The sequence below is a fragment of the Aphidius gifuensis genome, linkage group LG3, assembly GCF_014905175.1.
Source record: "Aphidius gifuensis isolate YNYX2018 linkage group LG3, ASM1490517v1, whole genome shotgun sequence".
NCBI lineage: Eukaryota > Metazoa > Arthropoda > Insecta > Hymenoptera > Braconidae > Aphidius > Aphidius gifuensis.
The window spans coordinates 20,190,597-20,209,598 of record NC_057790.1 but is presented as its reverse complement, the minus strand read 5'-3'; the positions used below and the strand labels follow the sequence as shown (position 1 = coordinate 20,209,598).

The following is a 19,002-nucleotide window of genomic DNA, read 5'->3' as shown; positions in this document are numbered from 1 at the left end:
ATACAAGAGGGCTGTTTTATCAGGGTTATAGAACAGGCAAAGAGGTATTTTTTGAGCCAACAAGTTCAGCGCCATCTATTATTTTTATTAGAAACTATAGGGTAAAAACATTTAAATATCATAGATAGAAACAGGCTGTTTTATCAGGGTAGTAGAACATGCTAAGAGGTATTTTTTCAGCCAACAAGCTCAGCGCCATCTATTATTTTTATTAGAAACTATAGGGTAAAAACATTTAAATATCATAGATAGAAACAGGCTGTTTTATCAGGGTAGTAGAACATGCTAAGAGGTATTTTTTGAGCCAACAAGTTCAGCGCCATCTATTATTTTTCTGAGGAACTATAGGGTAAAAACATTTAAATATCATAGATAGAAACAGGCTGTTTTATCAGGGTAGTAGAACATGCTAAGAGGTATTTTTTGAGTCAACAAGTTTAGCGCCATCTATTATTTTTCTTAAGAACTATAAGGTAAAAACGTTTAAATATCATAGATAGAAGAAGGCTGTTTTATCAGAGTTATAGAACAGGCAAAGAGGTATTTTTTGAGCCAACAAGTTCAGCGCCATCTATTATTTTTCTGAGGAACTATAGGGGTAACACATTGAAATATCAAAGATAGATGAGGGCTGTTTTATCAGGGTTGTAGAACAGGCAAAGAGGTGTTTTTTGAGTTAACAAGTTCGGCGCCATCTATTATTTTTCTGAGGAACTATAGGGTAAAAACATTTAAATATCATAGATAGAAACAGGCTGTTTTATCAGGGTAGTAGAACATGCTAAGAGGTATTTTTTGAGTCAACAAGTTTAGCGCCATCTATTATTTTTCTTAAGAACTATAAGGTAAAAACGTTTAAATATCATAGATAGAAGAAGGCTGTTTTATCAGAGTTATAGAACAGGCAAAGAGGTATTTTTTGAGCCAACAAGTTCAGCGCCATCTATTATTTTTCTGAGGAACTATAGGGGTAACACATTGAAATATCAAAGATAGAAGAGGGCTGTTTTATCAGGGTTATAGAACAGGCAAAGAGGTGTTTTTTGAGTTAACAAGTTCGGCGCCATCTGGTGTTTTTTTTGGGAACTATAGGGTGAACACATATAAATTTAATAGATAGAGGAGGGCTGTTTTATCAGGGTTATAGAACAGGCAAAGAGGTCTTTTTTTTAGTTAACAAGTTAAGCGCAATCTATTATTTTTTTTAGGAACTGAGGGTAAACGCATATAAATTTAATAGATAGAAGAGGGCTGTTTTATCAGGGTAATAGAACAGAAAAAGAGGTCTTTTTTTAGTTAACAAGTTAAGCGCCATCTATTATTTTTTTTTGGGAACTATAGGGTAAACGCATATAAATTTAATAGATAGAAGAGGGCTGTTTTATCAGGGTAATAGAACAGAAAAAGAGGTATTTTTTCAGTTAACAAGTTCAGTGCTATCTATTATTTTTCTTAGGAACTGTAGGGTAAAAACATTTAAAATTAATAGTAAAAAATTAAGTGTTATATCAGGGTTATAGAACAGACAAAGAGGTATTTTTTGAGTTAACAACTTCAGCGCTATTTATTATTTTTTTTAGGAACTTTAGGGTAAAAACATTTAAAATTGATAGAAAAAATAGAGTGTTGTATTAGGATTGTAGAACAAGCATAGAGGCATTAGGTTTCATTTATGGTTTACCTCTTGTCCTTCCTGTTTTCCTGGTATTTTAAAAATACATTTTATTTCGTGAAAAAAAATAGGAAAAAATAATTTTAAAAAATTCCTTTTTGATCAGGAATGTAGAATGAGCGAAGAGGTATTTGATTTCGTTCGTAGTTTACTTCCTGTCTTTCCTGTTTTCCTGATAATTTAAAATAATTTTTATTTTCTAAAAAAAAAATAGGAAAAAATAAAAAAAAAATTTCTTTTCGAACAGGAATATAGAATGAGCGAAGAGGTATTTGATCAGCTGAAATAAAATATTCATTACATAACTTTTTTATCTATTGTTTTTTTTTTTTTTTTCTTATTTCATTTAAATAAATTATACATATTATAATTTTTAATTTTACTCTGGATATACCTCTACACAGCAGAGACAATGTACGGACAAATATTTACTTTCAATTAGACCCATACAACAACTAGAAAAATGAACGCATATAATTTACGAAACCTTTTACGTTTTTTTGTTACTTTTTTTACTTTTATTATAATTTCAAGAGTTTTTTTGTACGTTTAAACCATAATTTTGCCATATATGGTGAATTTTCGAAAAAATTTTTAATGGAATTGTTTGTTATTTCATAATTGTCTCGTAATTCCAATATTTCAAACCCCTGGAGCAATTTTGATGAAGAATTTGTGAAGTGACTTTTGCCAGTTAGATAAAGTCGTTTTAAATTATACATCTTTGAAATTGCTTGTATACCAACATCGGTTACTAATGAACAATTTCCAGTTAAATAATTTAAGAACTTGAAGTTATTGGCAATCATGTATAAAATATCATCCGTAAGTTTCTCATTCTTGGCCAAATGAATGTGTGAGATATATATAAGCTCACATTTCAGAAGTCTGTTCAGTATACCATAAATAAAATCATGATGAAAAAAATTTAATTTAGCATTAACGATAGCCTCAGATATACAGCTAGTAATCGACATACCACCCGTTTCAATTTTTTTCAGGGCTGTTAATTGAGGAATTATCTGTAAAATAAATTATTGATAATTAAATGAAAATAGAGTGAAGAGAATATTTTTTTTTTTTGTAATATAGATATAAAGTTTAACTTACAGTCAAGAATGAGCTTGGGAATTGACAAGGTGTATGTGTGCCTTCGCTCTGACTCATCAGAACAAGTTCATTCAAAGTACTTGCCACATTTTCCAATGAAAAAATTAAAGCTCTAGGTATTTTAGGAGTACGTTGAAATATAATTTTTAATACTGTTAGTTTAGACATATGTGAAAATGCATCCTCTAAATCTTCATTACCAAAAGGATATTTTAATCTCAGTCGAAGTTTCACAAGGTTCGGACAAGATTCATTAATAAAAGGCACTATGTTAGAATTATCATAGGCTACCAAGTCCAATTCTGTTAAATAAATGCAACATTTATCAAGTAGTGATTTCAAGAAACTAAATTTTTCCTCGCTCGTTTTAAATTTCTCTAATGAATTTTGAGGACAATCATATTCCCAATGAGATAGTACAATTTTTTTTACTTCAAAAAAATTATAAGAATTGATAACTCTATTCCAGATTTTGCATACTGAAAAATAAATTAATTACAAATTTATTATATTATATCAATTATGACTAAATTGTTACTAAATAATTTTTTTTTTAAATATACAATATTGATATGTTATTTACTATACCTTGAGCAATTTTTGGTCTTTCACAAACTGACAGATACATGAATATTTCCCTCAGACAATCATCATTAATAAAGTCAATTTTTATTATTTTTTTGGCATACGAATGATTAAAATGCTGACAAGATATCTGAAACAAATAAATTTATGTTAATAACAGTAATGTAATATTCAATTTACAAGTATGTTGATAATGTAAACTGAAACATGAAATACAAACCTTTTGACGTTTTTTGTTTACTTCCGTAAAAGTTTGACTTGTATCCTCACATTGTTTTTTAAAGATTTCTTCCACTTCTAATTTACCCGACATTCTCAATTCAATTATAAGTTATTATAAGATAAAAAAATACTAAAATAAATAATATAGTAAATACTTTATTTTGATAAAATGTTTGCCACGTGTACTACACAGTGGTCAGCATGGTCAGCATCAAAAAATATTCTCATAGAAGGTTATGCACATAGAGAAAAGTTGGATAAATGGTGGAGAGAAAAGTCGCAATAAATAAAGTGAAGAAAACTTGTCCGCTGTTTATCCAACCATTGGTCATTTTCAAAAAAAGCCCGCGGGATAAAATTTCCACCAGGGATATTGTTAATTTTCTTAGTTTTTTTTTTTTTTTAAATTAAAATAGATAATTTACATAATGGTCATGATTCATCATCAATGTTGGAATGTATTTTGTCATTTCTTCCTTACGTTATTTTTTCAATTTGAAAAATTTTAAAATTGTCAAATACCTCTTTACTAATCCTATTACCCTGTTATAAAATTAATTTTTTTTTTTTTGAAAAAATTAAGAAAATTTTTTAAATTATTAGGAAATTATAAAAAAAAGAAGGTAAAACTTGTGAATTCAACAAATACCTCTTCAGACATCCTGTTATCCTGTTACGAAATTCAATTTTTTTTTTTTTGAAAAAATTGAGAATTTTTTTTAATTATTATATTAGGGATTTATAAAAAAAAGAAGGTAAACTTGTAGAATTATTATCAATTACCTTTATATTCATCATGTAATCCTGATACGAGTTTACTATTTTTAAAAAACTGTGGTTGCTTACTTTCTGTACTTTTATAATATACAACATAATAACATAATTTTTTCGTATTCAAATTCATTATTATATTCCTTCCAACTTGATAAATAATAAAAAAAATTTCAAATATAAATATGAAAAGAAGTCACCGTAGCATACAGAGGTTCATGTACGTGAAACTTAATATTTTTCACAGATGAGAAATTGTGAAATTATAATAAATAAAAAAGTATATTGTCCTCAACATCTGTCGTTTTAATTCAATTAATTATATTTTTACCTGCACCAGTTTACCGAAGAAAAGAGTGAGAGGTTTTATTTACCAACAAGCTTGTTTGTATAAATTAATAAATAAATACAAACAAATGTATAGGTATGCTAATAAAAAAAACAAATAAAAAAAGAGAAGGAGTTAGGAGCATAATGATAACACGCTCGAATAATATAGATACCAGTCAGAGAGAGGAGACAGGGTTGGATACGCACGCATAGCCACCACGTCGTGCCCCGTTTGGGTCCTATGCCTCCTCTTCCGCTATTGTATTTATTATATTTTTCATTATTATTATTTTAATATTAACTTGTGTCCAGTCTGTGGATTTAGTCTCTGCTCAGTCGTCTAGCTTTGATGACTGTTTATTTTCACTCTTCTAATATTTTTTTTTACCAATTTGTTTATAAAAAAAATAAATTAATCTCTTTAACTGATAAAATTAAACTAAATACATATAATAATTATTTGAGATGACTAAAATCTTGATATGTGGACCAAAGTGATTAAATGTGAATTGATAGAATATGGATTAAGTGATGAACATCATACGAGTTGATCCATAAAGCAATGGATCGTTTATTTGTTTTTATAATTTATTTATTTTATTGTTTTGTTAAATTGTGTTATTGTGAGCAAAGATTTTTAGAAGTACCACTTGCATATCAAGAGGTAGGAAGTGGTGAGGATATACAACTTGCCTGTAAGGTACATGATAAAAAAGGTACATGTATTTGGCAAAAAGATAGAAAACCAGTTGGTCTTCATCAGGATAAATACGAATGGGCTAGAGGTAGTAATAGTCTTCATGATTCTGACTGCAGTCTTTTAATTCGACGTGCATCTCTTGAATTTGATGATGGTCTTTGGGAATGCCAAGTTACACCTGGTGATTTTACAAGACAAGATGCATTAACATCACTTCCATCAAGACTTCTCGTTAGAGGTAAATAATCAACACAAAAAAAAATCAAATAACTATTTGAATTTTTATATTATTTTTTTATAATTTTAGTTAAACCAAGAAAACCAAGACTTGATTATGGTGGAACAATATTATCAGATAGTTTAACACTCAGGGAAGGCCAAGAGGTCACGATTTCCTGCGTTGCCAGATATGGAAATCCTCCAGCAATAATTAAATGGTAAAAGTTATAAAATTGCTTTCATTTAATTTCGAAAGTGTCTAAACGCCATTTAAACAAAGCCTATATTTTTTTTTTATTGTTGTTTAAAAAAAAAAAAACAACCTAAAGAATACATTGCAAAGAAAAAAAAAAAAAAAAAATTTTTACTTGTGCCGAGTTGTTGAACACGATGAATTATTATTTGTCGTTGGCCTCAGTGAGTTTGATAATGTCAAGAAATAATGCCAAGAGTCCGTAACGTCCTTACTCTTGGTATAATAATATTAAAAAAAAAATTATAATATAAATATTTTTTATAATAAAAATGTTGGAAAGGGCTGTCCAAAAGGATAGTCTTTTCCGTTTTACGGTCTACTGATGTTAGCCGCACCTTATCCAACCATTGTATCTATATACATGTGTAATATAAAACAATGTTAATTTTTTTATTTTTTATTTGTCTCTTTCTCTCCCTCTTTTTTTATCTATGATAATTTATTATTTAAAAATTCTTTTATTTAGGTTCATAGGGGGTGACGAGGTTGAAGCATTGCGAGAACAAACAAATGCAACAGAAGTTGATAGTCCCAAGACATGGGCAACACACAGTTTATTAAGATTAAAAGGTCAAAGAGAAAATCATGGTTTACCAATAAGATGTCTTAGTCTTCATTCATCAAGTCCACTTCCTGATATTGCAGAAGCTCGTCTTGATATTCATTGTAAGGCTACCTGTAAATTCCAAATATAATAATTAATAACAATTCAAATATTAATTTATTATTTAATTTTAGATTCACCTGAAGTACGATTAGAAACTAGTCCACGTGTGCTAACAGCTGCACTTGAAGATTCAGCAAGTTTTATGAGTATAAAATGTCTTGCTGATGCAAATCCACCAGCTTCAATAAGATGGTTTAAAGATACAATTAATTTATCAAGACATAATATTGTTGAATCAATTGTACATAATCAAACTCATCGTAATGGAACATTAAGTGGTTCAGAGGTACGTTTTGAACCAGTTAAAAAAGAAAATGCTGGACTTTATTCATGCAAAGCAATAAATGTTATTGGTGAAAGTGCACCAGCAAATTATCGTCTTGATATTCAGTGTAATTGTTATTTATTTATTTTTTTTACTTGTTTATTCTCTTAATCAATTTATTCTTAATGATTTTATTTGTATATTTTAGATGGTCCTAGATTAAAAATAAATGGACTTAAATTAAATGACAGTGTTGATGAAATTGAATCAATTGCATTATTAGCAACAAGTATTGAGCCATTTGAGTGTGAAGAATTTGAAGCAAATCCAAGTCCTCATTATAGATGGTTACATGTTAGAGGAAGTACTTCAGAATCAGTTGATAATGTTATTAAAGAAGAGTCAAGTTCAAATTATGGTAGACGTCTTAAAATAAATAATGTTGTTTGGTCAGATGAGGGAGAATACAGGTGTATTGTTTATAATACAATTAATGGTGTGAGACGAGAGATGCCATCAGAGACAAGATATATTCTTCATGTATCAGGACCACCGGAAATACAAACAAGAGCTAGTGATAAAATATCTGACAAAGGATTTTTTGAAACGGTTGGATGGGCTGGTGAACCAGTGCATACATTAATGGCTAGATTTTGTTCAAGACCACCACCAAAAATTGTTGCTTGGCAATGGGGAAGTTCACATATTCGTGCAGGTAATTAAACAATAAAATTAAATTAAATAATTTATTTTAAAACAATTCTTAAAAACTCTATATAACTTGTTTTTTTTAAATTAATTTTCTCTTATTTTTTTATCAACTTGAAATATTTTTTTAATTAACTTGAAAGTCGCGCGTGAATTGACACAGATAATTGGAAAATAAAAATGAGATTGTTTTAACAAATATAAATAAACTACTGCTACGAATAAAAAGTTTAAATTTAAAACAAAAAAAAAAGATGTTTTGACCCCGACGTGATTTGAACACGCAACCTTCTGATCTGGAGTCAGACGCGCTACCGTTGCGCCACGGAGTCATGATGATGTTTGTGTATCTTCACAAAGTCTTTTTAAATTGTAATTTGTCAAGATTGTACAAAATAACAATCGACACTTGGAAATATTTAAAAAAAAAAAAAATAATAGATTAAATTTTATTTTTAAATACTAAATTTCACCAGCTTAAACAATCAAAAGCAAGTAAAAAAAAAAATAGGTCTAAAAAAAAAAGAAAAAAAGCAATAAACTGCAAGTCGTAAAAAAAAATAATATTTTCAACAGCCTTAAAACAAATAAAATATTTCTTCAACACACTTTTAAAAGAATAATAATGGTTTTTTTTTCAGGTGAAAGGATTGAGCCAAAATACGAAGCACTTCCACTCGAAGCAATAACGGAAAATAATGAAGTTACAAATTGTTATTGGGCAAAACTTGAATTAAAAAATTTACAAAAAGAAGATGCAAGAATTTATAGTCTATTAGTTGAATCAGAAAAAGGCAGAGATTCAATGAGTCTCAAACTAACTGTTCGTGATCCAATGGAAATAAAAATAATAGCAATATCATGTGGTGTTGGTTTACTTGTAGTTTTTATACTAATTTCATTTGCTGTTTATTCAACAATCAGAGCAAGACGTAAAAAATATAGAAAAGAAGGTGGTAAACAAAATGAAGAAGACGAAGAAGGAAGTATTGCTGCTGATGCTTTTTACTCAGCACCACCATCAATTAATCAACAAACTAAAATATCATCATCACAAACTAAAGTTTATACAAGAAAAAATCCAACAGAAGGTGGCTTAGCTGTTATGTATGATTATAATCAAATTATAAAACAACCAAGAACACTTAGTCCTGAAGCATTAACAGTCAGAAGAGCAGCAGCAATTCTTCAACCAGCTACTATTGTCTGATAATTATTTATTATTTATTTATAAAAATTATTTTTTAATTTGTAAAAAAGATTAAACAATCTTTGAATTTTTTTTATTTTTTTAATCCAAAGAATAATACATTCCATTATCATTTTTATTTATATACTCATTGTTTTTTTTTTTTTTTTTTTGCTATTTTAATTATTTATTAATAAATTGTTGTTGTAATAATATTATTAATTTCAAGTATTATATTTGTTAACATCTTAATTTAAATATGTATTTTTAGATTTTTTTTTTTTCTTAAAATAATTTAATATAAATAATTTTAGATTGAATATAATTTGTTTAAAATATTAGAAAAAAAAATTTAACTCGTTTTTTTTTTAATTAATTGTTATTTTATTTTGATCAGTGGTAATATCAAATTGTAGAGGAAAAAAAAATTTATTTTCATTTTAAATATGAAAAATAAATATTTTGTAAATTACATATTGACACCTCTCAATGATATCAATGGTCCTGAATTAAATCCCAATGCTTGATATTCTTTAAATATTTCTTCATCAACAATAACTTCTAGAAGAATATTATTTTCACGTTTTTTAGTTTCATATGTTGCACAAACAAGTGATTTATATGTTATACCAGTACGACATACAACAAGAGCTTTAAGACTTGTTGCTTTTTCAATAATTCTTGTGATACCATCATCAGTTACATTTGGACAATGAGTACATGTAAATGATTCAAGTTTATGCATATTTTTAAAAACTTCATCTCCAATATTATCAATCTCAACTAAACAAAGTGTTTCAAGATTTTCCAATTTAGCCAATTCATCAAGTGCACTGTTAGACACATTCTTGCATGATTTAATATAAAGATTTGTTAATTTTTTACAATTATTTCCAATGTTAATAATTAAATTGTCATTGATATTTTGAATATCACGAATATCAAGATATTTTAAACTTTGTAAATTTGTTAATTTAACAATAGCATCTTCAGATATATTTTTACAACGAGATATATTAATGTGTTGAAGATTTTTACATTCATCAGCTATACCAGAAATAATATCATCATCAAGACATTGTAAATTTGGAATATTTAAATATTCCAAATTAATTAAACTTGATAATTTTTTAAATGCGTTGACAGATACATTTTTACAATTAATTAAACTTAAATGTTTTAAATTTTTTGATTCATTTGTAATATTAATTAAACAATCATCAATATTTTCCATTGATTGTAATGTCAATAATTCCAGCGCTGGAAGACTCAACAATAACGATGTATTTTCTTCAAATGTACAAGAATCAAATTCAAGTTTAATCAATGATTTTCTATTTGATATTTCCATAATGGCATTGTCATTTAATTTGAACATTTTAAGTGATAAATAACGAAGATTCTTGAATCTTTCCAATGACTAAAAAATTAATTAATAGTTATTTATTTTATTTGTATTTATTTAGAAAAAAGAAAAATACTTACGTTTGGAAAATTTTGAAGTGATTGACTTGTTTTAACAATTGCTTTATGTGTTAAAAGTAAAATTTCATTTATTTCATCTGGAAGAGATTCCAATATTTTACTTACATCAACTGTAGAATTTTTTTTTTCACCAATTTCTGGATTATTTTTAACAACAAGTTTCTTTAATTTTGTATCAGACATATGATAAAAATCAACTGGATTTTCTTTATTTCGATTAAACAATGGATGATAAGTTCTAACAGTAATACTTTTTAATTTTTTCATATTTTTAAATACACCATTAAAATCATCATCATTAATATGACTCAAATTAAATTCAAATTCTTTTAAATTATGACAATATTTACTGACAATTGGCATTATTGTTGAATTACAATTTGCAGTAATAATTAATTTATTCAAATTAATACCACAATTTTTGAGTATCAATTCAACATCTTCTTGAGATAATTTATAAATATTACGAATATCATTAAAATCAATCTCATCAATATTTTCCCAAGCTGAGTCATTTTCATTTCTCCAATTTTCACAATCTATTAAATGAAAATTAAAAATAATTAATTAAACAATTTATTAAGCAAAAATAATGATAAATTAAATTTTTTAATTTTATATATTTTTATTAAAATAATTACCAAGTAAGAGACGAATTTTTTTTACTGATTCTTTGAGCTGTTTTTCGTAGTATGCACTTTCAATTGATGCAGTATTTTTTTCTCTGATAAATTCATTTTTTTTTGTTGATTTTATTGGTTGCACCATTTCTACGAGAGCTGCATTTTCTTTCATTCTTGATTTTGATGATCCCATTTTTTATTTCCTAATTAAAAATAAGTATATATATTTTGTGGTTAATAATTTTAAACACGTGGGATTATATATTAAAATAGAAGCAACAAAATTTATTATTGCTATTATTAATTATATTAATTTACCTGATTATAAAAGTAAATGAAAAAAAAAAAATGATAGTTGATACACGTGGCTGAAATTTAACTAAACTAATAGACGTGGATATAATATTTTACAACTCGGACACAACTAATAATCTTACACACAGCTATTTTTTATAATAAAAAAAAAGAAAAAAAATAAAATAATTTTGTTATCTAAATGTTCGATGACTCGCATGTTCGTAGGAAAAAAAAATAAAAAAAAAAAACCTATCTAAAAAATAAGTTGATAATAAATTAATAAATACGTATGTTATTCTGTTGGCCACGTAAAAAAAAAAAAAAAATATTTAAAAGAAACAAATACAAAATAAAAATAAAAATAGACAATTGCGCGTTGAAATAAAATTAGAATTATCCATTAAAATATTTATTTTTCCATGACATAATTTTTCTACAATGTATGAAATTATTTATGTTTTTAATTAACCTAAATACATTATTGATTATTTATATTTTTGAAACGAGTTATATGTTGATTTTATTTTTTTGTGTAGAAATTATTTCTGCACAATCATCATGAAGATTTGAAGAATATAAATGTCTAGACAGGAAGACATTTTCCAAATGAACACCGCTGAAAATTAATATGTATATGTATTAGATTTTGTAAATATATATTATTAAAGGTTCAATTAAAAGTAATAATAAAAATATTTATTTACTTTATCAATTCCACACCATGATCCCTCAAGAGCAGGTGGTGCTATTTGATCTCGAATGCACTTTGAATCTTTTAACTTACAAACCAACGATTGACAATTTCGTGCATCGTACTGAAATTAAAATTATATTTAATATGAATGTCATTAAAAGAATTTTAGTGTTGATTTATATATGATATATTGTAACATAATAATAATGTGAAGGTAATTTACAAAACATGGAACATTTCTAGTTGTAATTTTACAGAAATGGTCTAATGACACCAACTCTCCTGGCATCGAAGTATTTTGGAAAACATTATCTTCGAGTGGTATTGTTGTTCTTATGAAGTATCAATAAACCGAAAAGTAGAAAAAAAAATAAAAATGTGTATAATATAACATGAAATTTTTTAAATTTTATGTAATAAATTATAATAAATAATTTTAATATTAAAACCTGTATCTTAAGTGATTACGAATCGCAGTTATACTACAATTTGACCATTGAAATTTAAATTTGTCCCAGTTAGGTTGAGGTGCCATTATATAAGAATCTTGAGGTTTACACTTTTCAGCACCTGGTGAGCCATCAGTTGGTGCACCCAAGCTTTAATTTTATAATTAAAAATATTTTCTTAAATTTTATTTCATTCTACGTAAAATTATATTTTAAAATAATAAATACAACTTGCGAGTGTGTCTCTTACTATGAACCAATTAAAAATAATGTATCCCAAATTCCTTGATATGTTGATCCATCATCATTAACGACACCGACAAGGCCCTTTGTTGGTACGTCATGATAGATGTCATGTTCATCTTCCAATGAAAGCTTGGCATTTGCTATTATACAAAAATTAAATATAACTCTGTTTTTATTAAAATTAATTTCTATTTTCAAAATAATAACATCCATTACCAAATTTTCACAGTTCATCATAATCTAATAAGACATATATATTGTTTATTATTTAAGTAATAAAAATATAATTTATCTATAGACAACAATATTTTTGTGTAAAAAGTATAATTACCTTGTAAAAAGAATTGCAATGTCGAATTTTTCCAATATATTAGTATTTACGATATCCTTATTTAACTGTTGCAGTATATATTTTGCGGAAGCCCATCCACTAGCGGCTATTCCTTTCGCATGTTTTCCATACTCGGTCTGTTTACAAATAGTATAAATATTTATTTCTAAATGAATTGTTAATTGTTAAAAATAAAATTAAATCATATATAAAAAATAAATTAACCTTGAAGTTTACTATTTTAGCTATTTGAATACGAACTGGTGGATCTTGTATCAATGCAACATATTTATTTATAGCTTTCCAATATGACATAAAATATTTTTCCATACTATTGTAATTATCAGATGTCCTGTATAAAAAAAAATAACAAAAATTAATTAATTTTTTGTCATTGATGCATGTAAAAGTTCATTCAATTTATGACTGATGAATCAACGAATCACCTGTTTCTATTAATAAAACTTACATGATGATACTTTTATCAATCACGACTAATATTCTCACAGGAACTACTTTTGTCATGTTCCAAGGAGTACTTCCAAATGGAATTGCTTCCTCATCACCTGAAATTTTGTATTATATTTAAAAAAATATTATTTTCTACTGTAATAATAATTATAAAATTACCTTGAGATGATGGAATCAAAAAAATCATCATAGTTATGATTAATAACAATGAAAAATTCATAAAAACCTTTGAATTCTTCATCTTTTTTTTTTGTTTAGTAATCTATTAATATGTATACTTGCTTCTTTTTTAGATAGTATTTAATTTTTAAATAATTATGTGACATACATCGTCACGTCTTTTGGCAATATTAAATTCTATCAAGAGACTCGGTAAGCTTTATATACCACTGCATCCAGATGTATAAAGTGGAGCAGACGCAAGAGCTTACCTGATTTAATTTATTGTCAAATAATGTTTTTGTGATATTATAATTTTTATATTTATTTTATATTTTTTTAGTTAAAAACTGGATACATATTCATCTCATTTATTTCTTGAACAATTTGAAGTATAAGAAGGATTAGTAGAATTTTATGTTTTTCAGACAGTATAATTTTTATATGTAAATAATATTATTTTATCAAATAGAATAAATATAAGAGATAATAATGATGTGATGTTCTCAATTTTTTTTTTCCTTTTATTTTTGATTTTTTTCATGTTCAAATAATATTTTAGAGTATAATAAAATGATGATTGCGGCACGTGCATTACGTGTAATTATTTTTTAACAGGATTTTTTGAAATAGAGATATGAAGTAGGTCGAAAATATAATATAATAAAATGATTATAATTATTATTGGTTAAACAAAATGAGTAGAATGAACAAGTAAAGTAATTATCTTTTAAAAAAAATATTTTATATCTTAAAATATGTTATATGGATGTTATCTATACTTATAGCACTTTCTTCATTTCGTTATTTAATCATTTAATTCTCAAACAAAAAAAAATATTAATTTCAAAATTAAAAGACGCGCAATATGTAGTTATTCATTTATTTTAACAGTTTTTTAATCGTAATTTACATTATAAATTATATATATCAAAAAATTTTATATATTTGCAGTGTGTTTTTACATATTTTAAAAAATTTTATCTCTTTCATTATCAACATTAAATTGGAACATTGATTCTTTTAAATTATTAGAACTTAAAAACATTACTTATTCTTCAGAAGGTTTATTTAAAGAATTTTTTTTACCCAATCTTTATGATGACTACAGGTTTCTAGATTTTACGACATGCTCCAAATAAACAACGCTAAAAAGAAGAAGAAATATATATTAAGTTTTATAATTATTAATGTCTAGTAATAATTAATATAATATCTGTATATTTTAACCTTATTAACTCCGCACCATGATCCTTCAGGAGCAGGTGGTGCTATTTGATTTGGTTGACATAATGAATCTTTTAATTTACAAACCATACCTTGACAATTTCGTGCATCGTACTAAAATTAAAATAATATTTACAATGAAAAACAATTTTAGTGTTAATTTATATGATATATTTTAACATAATAATAATTTGAAGGTAATTTACAAAACATGGAACATCTCTAGTTGTTAATTTACAGTAATGATTTAATGACACCAACTCTCCTGGCATCGGGATATTTTGAAAAACACTATCTTCGAGTGGTATTGTTGTTCTTATGAAGTATCAATAAACCGAAAAGTAGAAAAAAAAATAAAAATGTGTATAATATGACATTAAATTTATTTTAATTTTATGTAATAAATTATAATAAATAATTTTAATATTAAAACCTGTATTTTAAGTGATTACGAATCGCAGTTATACTACAATTTGACCATTGAAATTTAAATTTTTCCCAGTTAGGTTTAGGTGCCATTATATATGAATCTTGAGATTTACACTTTTCAGCACCTGGTGAGCCATCAGTTGGTGCACCCAAGCTTTAATTTTATAATTAAAAATATTTTCTCAAATTATATTTACATTCAACGTAAAATTATATTTTAAAATAATAAATACAACTTGCGAGTGTGCCACTTACTATGAACCAATTAAAAATAATGTATCCCAAATTCCTTGGTATGTTAATCCATCATCATTAACGACACCAACAAGGCCTTTTGTTGGTACGTCATGATAGATGTCATGTTCATCTTCCAATGAAAGCTTGGCGTTTGCTGTTATACAAATTAAATATTTACATAAAATATTTAATAAGTGATGTTATAGTTTGTTAATTAAAATATTAATAATTTAATTACCAAATTCATCACACCTGTTTTTTTTTTTATCTTCAATAAAAGTGCTACATAAGTTCCATCTGTTGAAACATAAAAATTTATCACATAAGTTAATAAATTTATTAAAAAATACATAAATAAATAAATGGTGTCAGCTTGCATCAAAAAATTTATTATATACAATAGAAATAATGTTACCTTGTAAAAAGAATTGCAATGTCGAATTTTTCCAATATATTAGTATTTACGATATCCTTGTTTAACTGTTGCAGTATATATTTTGCTGAAGCCCATCCAGTTGGAGGTTCTCCTGCAGCATATTTCCCATACTCGGTCTGTTAAATAATCAAATAATTTGAGTGTTTTTATTTCTAAATTAATTATTACTTGTCGTAAATAAAATTAAATCATGTAATAAATCAACCTCGAAATTAAGTATTTCAGCTATTTGAATACGAACTGGTGGATCTTGTAGCAATGTAACGTATTCATTTACAACTTTCCAATATGACATAAAATATGCTTCTATATTGGCGTCGATACCAGATGTCCTTGATAAAAAAATAATGACAACTAATTAATTTTTTAGTTATGTATTTAATATACAAATTTGTTAAAACATTGATGCATGTGAAAAGTTAATTTAATTTGTGTGTTATAAACACAAGTATAACTGATAAATTTTTGATTCACCTATTTTAATTATTAAAACTTACACGAGGAGATTTTTATCAATCACGACTAATATTCTTACAGAAACTACTTTTGTCATGTTCCAAGGAGTACTTCCAAATGGAAGGGCTTCTTCATCCCCTAAAATTTTGTATTATATTTAAAAAAATATTATTTTCTACTGTCATAGTAATTATAAAATTACCTTGAGATGATGGAATCAAAAAAATCGTCATAGTTATGATTAATAACAATGAAAAATTATTGAAAACCTTTGAATTCTTCATCTTTTTTTTTTTTTTTGTTTAGTAATCTATTAATATATGTATACTTGCTTCTTTTCTAGATAGTATTTAATTTTTAAATAATTATTTGACATACATAATCACGCGTCTTTTGGCAATAATGAAAGACTCGGTAAGTTTTTTTATATATCTATAAAGTAGAGCAGGCACAAGTGCTCACTGGACTTAATCCATTTGTGATAATAATTCATGCTTTTATGAATTATATTTATTTTTTATTTATTTTATATCTTTTTAATTATTCATGAAATAAAACTCGGTACGAGCATATACATCTGTATTGCTTTTTTAGACTAAAAAAAAATAAAATAAATATCAAAGATAATATTGTCAAGAAGTTGGCCATTTTTCGATTTATTATATTTAAACAATTTTAGAGTTATAAAATGTATATTTTTTAATTTTTTTCAAGACAATTTAACCTAATTTTAATGCATTAACAAAATCATCTTCATTTATATGTAATTTAAATAAAATTCAAATTGCTCTAAATTTTTACAATATTTGTTAATTGTTGGCATTATTGTTGAATCACAATTTTCTTCAATCATTCATTTATTCATCAAAATTAATTTCATTGATATCTTTCCATGCCAAGTCAGTATATTATTGCCAATCATCAAAATCTATTAAATAATTTATAAATTGAAAATAATAATAAATTAAATTTTTTAATTTTGTATATTTTTATTAAAATAATTACCAAGTAAGAGACGAATTTTTTTTTACTGATTCTTTGAGCTGTTGAGCGTAGTATACACTTTCAATAATTGATGCAGTGATTTTTTCTCTGATAAATTCATTTTTTTTTTTGTTGATTTTATTGGTTGCACCATTTCAACGAGAGCTGCATTTTCTTTCATTCTTGATTTTGATAATCCCATTTTTTATTTTCTAATAATTAAAAATGGTTGTATATATTTTTTTGTTAATAATTTTTAACACGTGGGGTTATATATTAAAATAGAAGCAACAAAATTTATTATTGCTATTATTAATTATATTAATTTACCTGATTATAAAAGTAAATGAAAAAAAAAAATGATAATTGATACACGTGGCTGAAATATAACTGAGCTAATGGACGTGGATATAATACTTCACAACTCAGACACAACTAATAATCCTACTCATTATTTTTTATAATAAAAAAAAAACAAAAAAAAATAATTTTGTTATCTAAATGTTTGATGACTCGCATGTTTGTATAGGGAAAAAAATTAAAAAAAAAAAACCTATCTAAAAAATAAGTTGATAATGAATTAATAAATACATATATTATTCTGTTGGCCACATAAATAATAAAATAAATAATAATATTTAAAAGAAATAAATACAAAATAAAAAATAAACAATTGTTAAAATTAAATTAAAATTATTAATTAAAATATTTATTTTTTCATGACATAATTTTTCTACAATCTACGGATTTATTTATGTTTTTAATTAATTTGAAAAAATTATTGATTATTAATATTTTTCAAACGACTTATATGTTGATTTTATTTTTTATATAGAAATTATTTCTACACAATCATCATGAAGAATATATATGTCTAAACAGGATGACAGATTCCAAATGAGCACCGCTGAAAATTAATATGTATTTGTATTAGATTTTGTAAATATATATTATTGAAGATTCAATTGAAAGTAATAAAAAATATTTATTTACTTCATTAAGTCCACACCATGATCCCTCAAGAGCAGGTGGTGCTATTTGATCTCGAATGCACGCTGAATCTTTCAGCTTACAAATCAAAGCTTGACAATTCTGTGCATCGTACTGAAATTAAAATTATATTTAACATGAATTATAATTTAACATAATAATAATGCAAAAGTAATTTACAAAACATGCAGCATTTTTAGTTGTTATTTGACAGAAATGATCTAATGACACCAACTCTCCTGGCATCGAAGTATTTTGAAAGACATTATTCTTGAGTGGTATTGTTGTTCTTATGAAGTATCATTCAATCGGAAGTAGAAAAAAAAAATAAAAATCGATATAATATAACATTAAATTTTTTTAATTCCATGTAATAAATTATAATGAATAATTTTAATATTGAAACCTGTATTTTAAGTGATTACGAATTGCAGTTATACTACAATTTGACCATTGAAATTTAAATTTTTCCCATATAGGTTTTGGTGCCATTATATAAGAATCTTGAGGTTTACACTTTTCAGCACCTGGTGAGCCATCAGTTGGTGCACCCAAGCTTTAATTTTATAATTAAAAATATTTTCACAAATTATATTTCATTCAACGTAAAATTATATTTTAAAATAATAAATACAACTTGCGAGTGTGTCTCTTACTATGAACCAATTAAAAATAATGTATCCCAAATTCCTTGGTATGTTAATCCATCATCATTAACGACACCAACAAGGCCTTTTGTTGATACGTCATGATAGATGTCATGTTCATCTTCCAATGAAAGCTTGGCATTTGCT

At 25.6% G+C, this 19,002-nt stretch overlaps 1 protein-coding gene and 1 non-coding gene across 2 annotated transcripts; one reads left to right on the top strand and one right to left on the bottom strand.

Annotated features, from left to right (window-relative positions):
- Positions 1 to 4,998: 4,998 nt before the first annotated feature.
- LOC122852632 (hemicentin-2-like) lies at positions 4,999 to 8,804 on the top strand. The gene is made up of 6 exons (XM_044152531.1): positions 4,999 to 5,628; positions 5,698 to 5,827; positions 6,332 to 6,531; positions 6,604 to 6,924; positions 7,006 to 7,512; positions 8,147 to 8,804. Exons 1-6 carry the CDS (start codon positions 5,253 to 5,255, stop codon positions 8,713 to 8,715), a joined length of 2,103 nt encoding a protein of 700 aa, XP_044008466.1. The 5' UTR covers positions 4,999 to 5,252; the 3' UTR covers positions 8,716 to 8,804.
- Trnaw-cca lies at positions 7,766 to 7,837 on the bottom strand. The gene has a single exon. It is a non-coding gene; the product is annotated as a tRNA-Trp (tRNA).
- Positions 8,805 to 19,002: the final 10,198 nt, after the last annotated feature.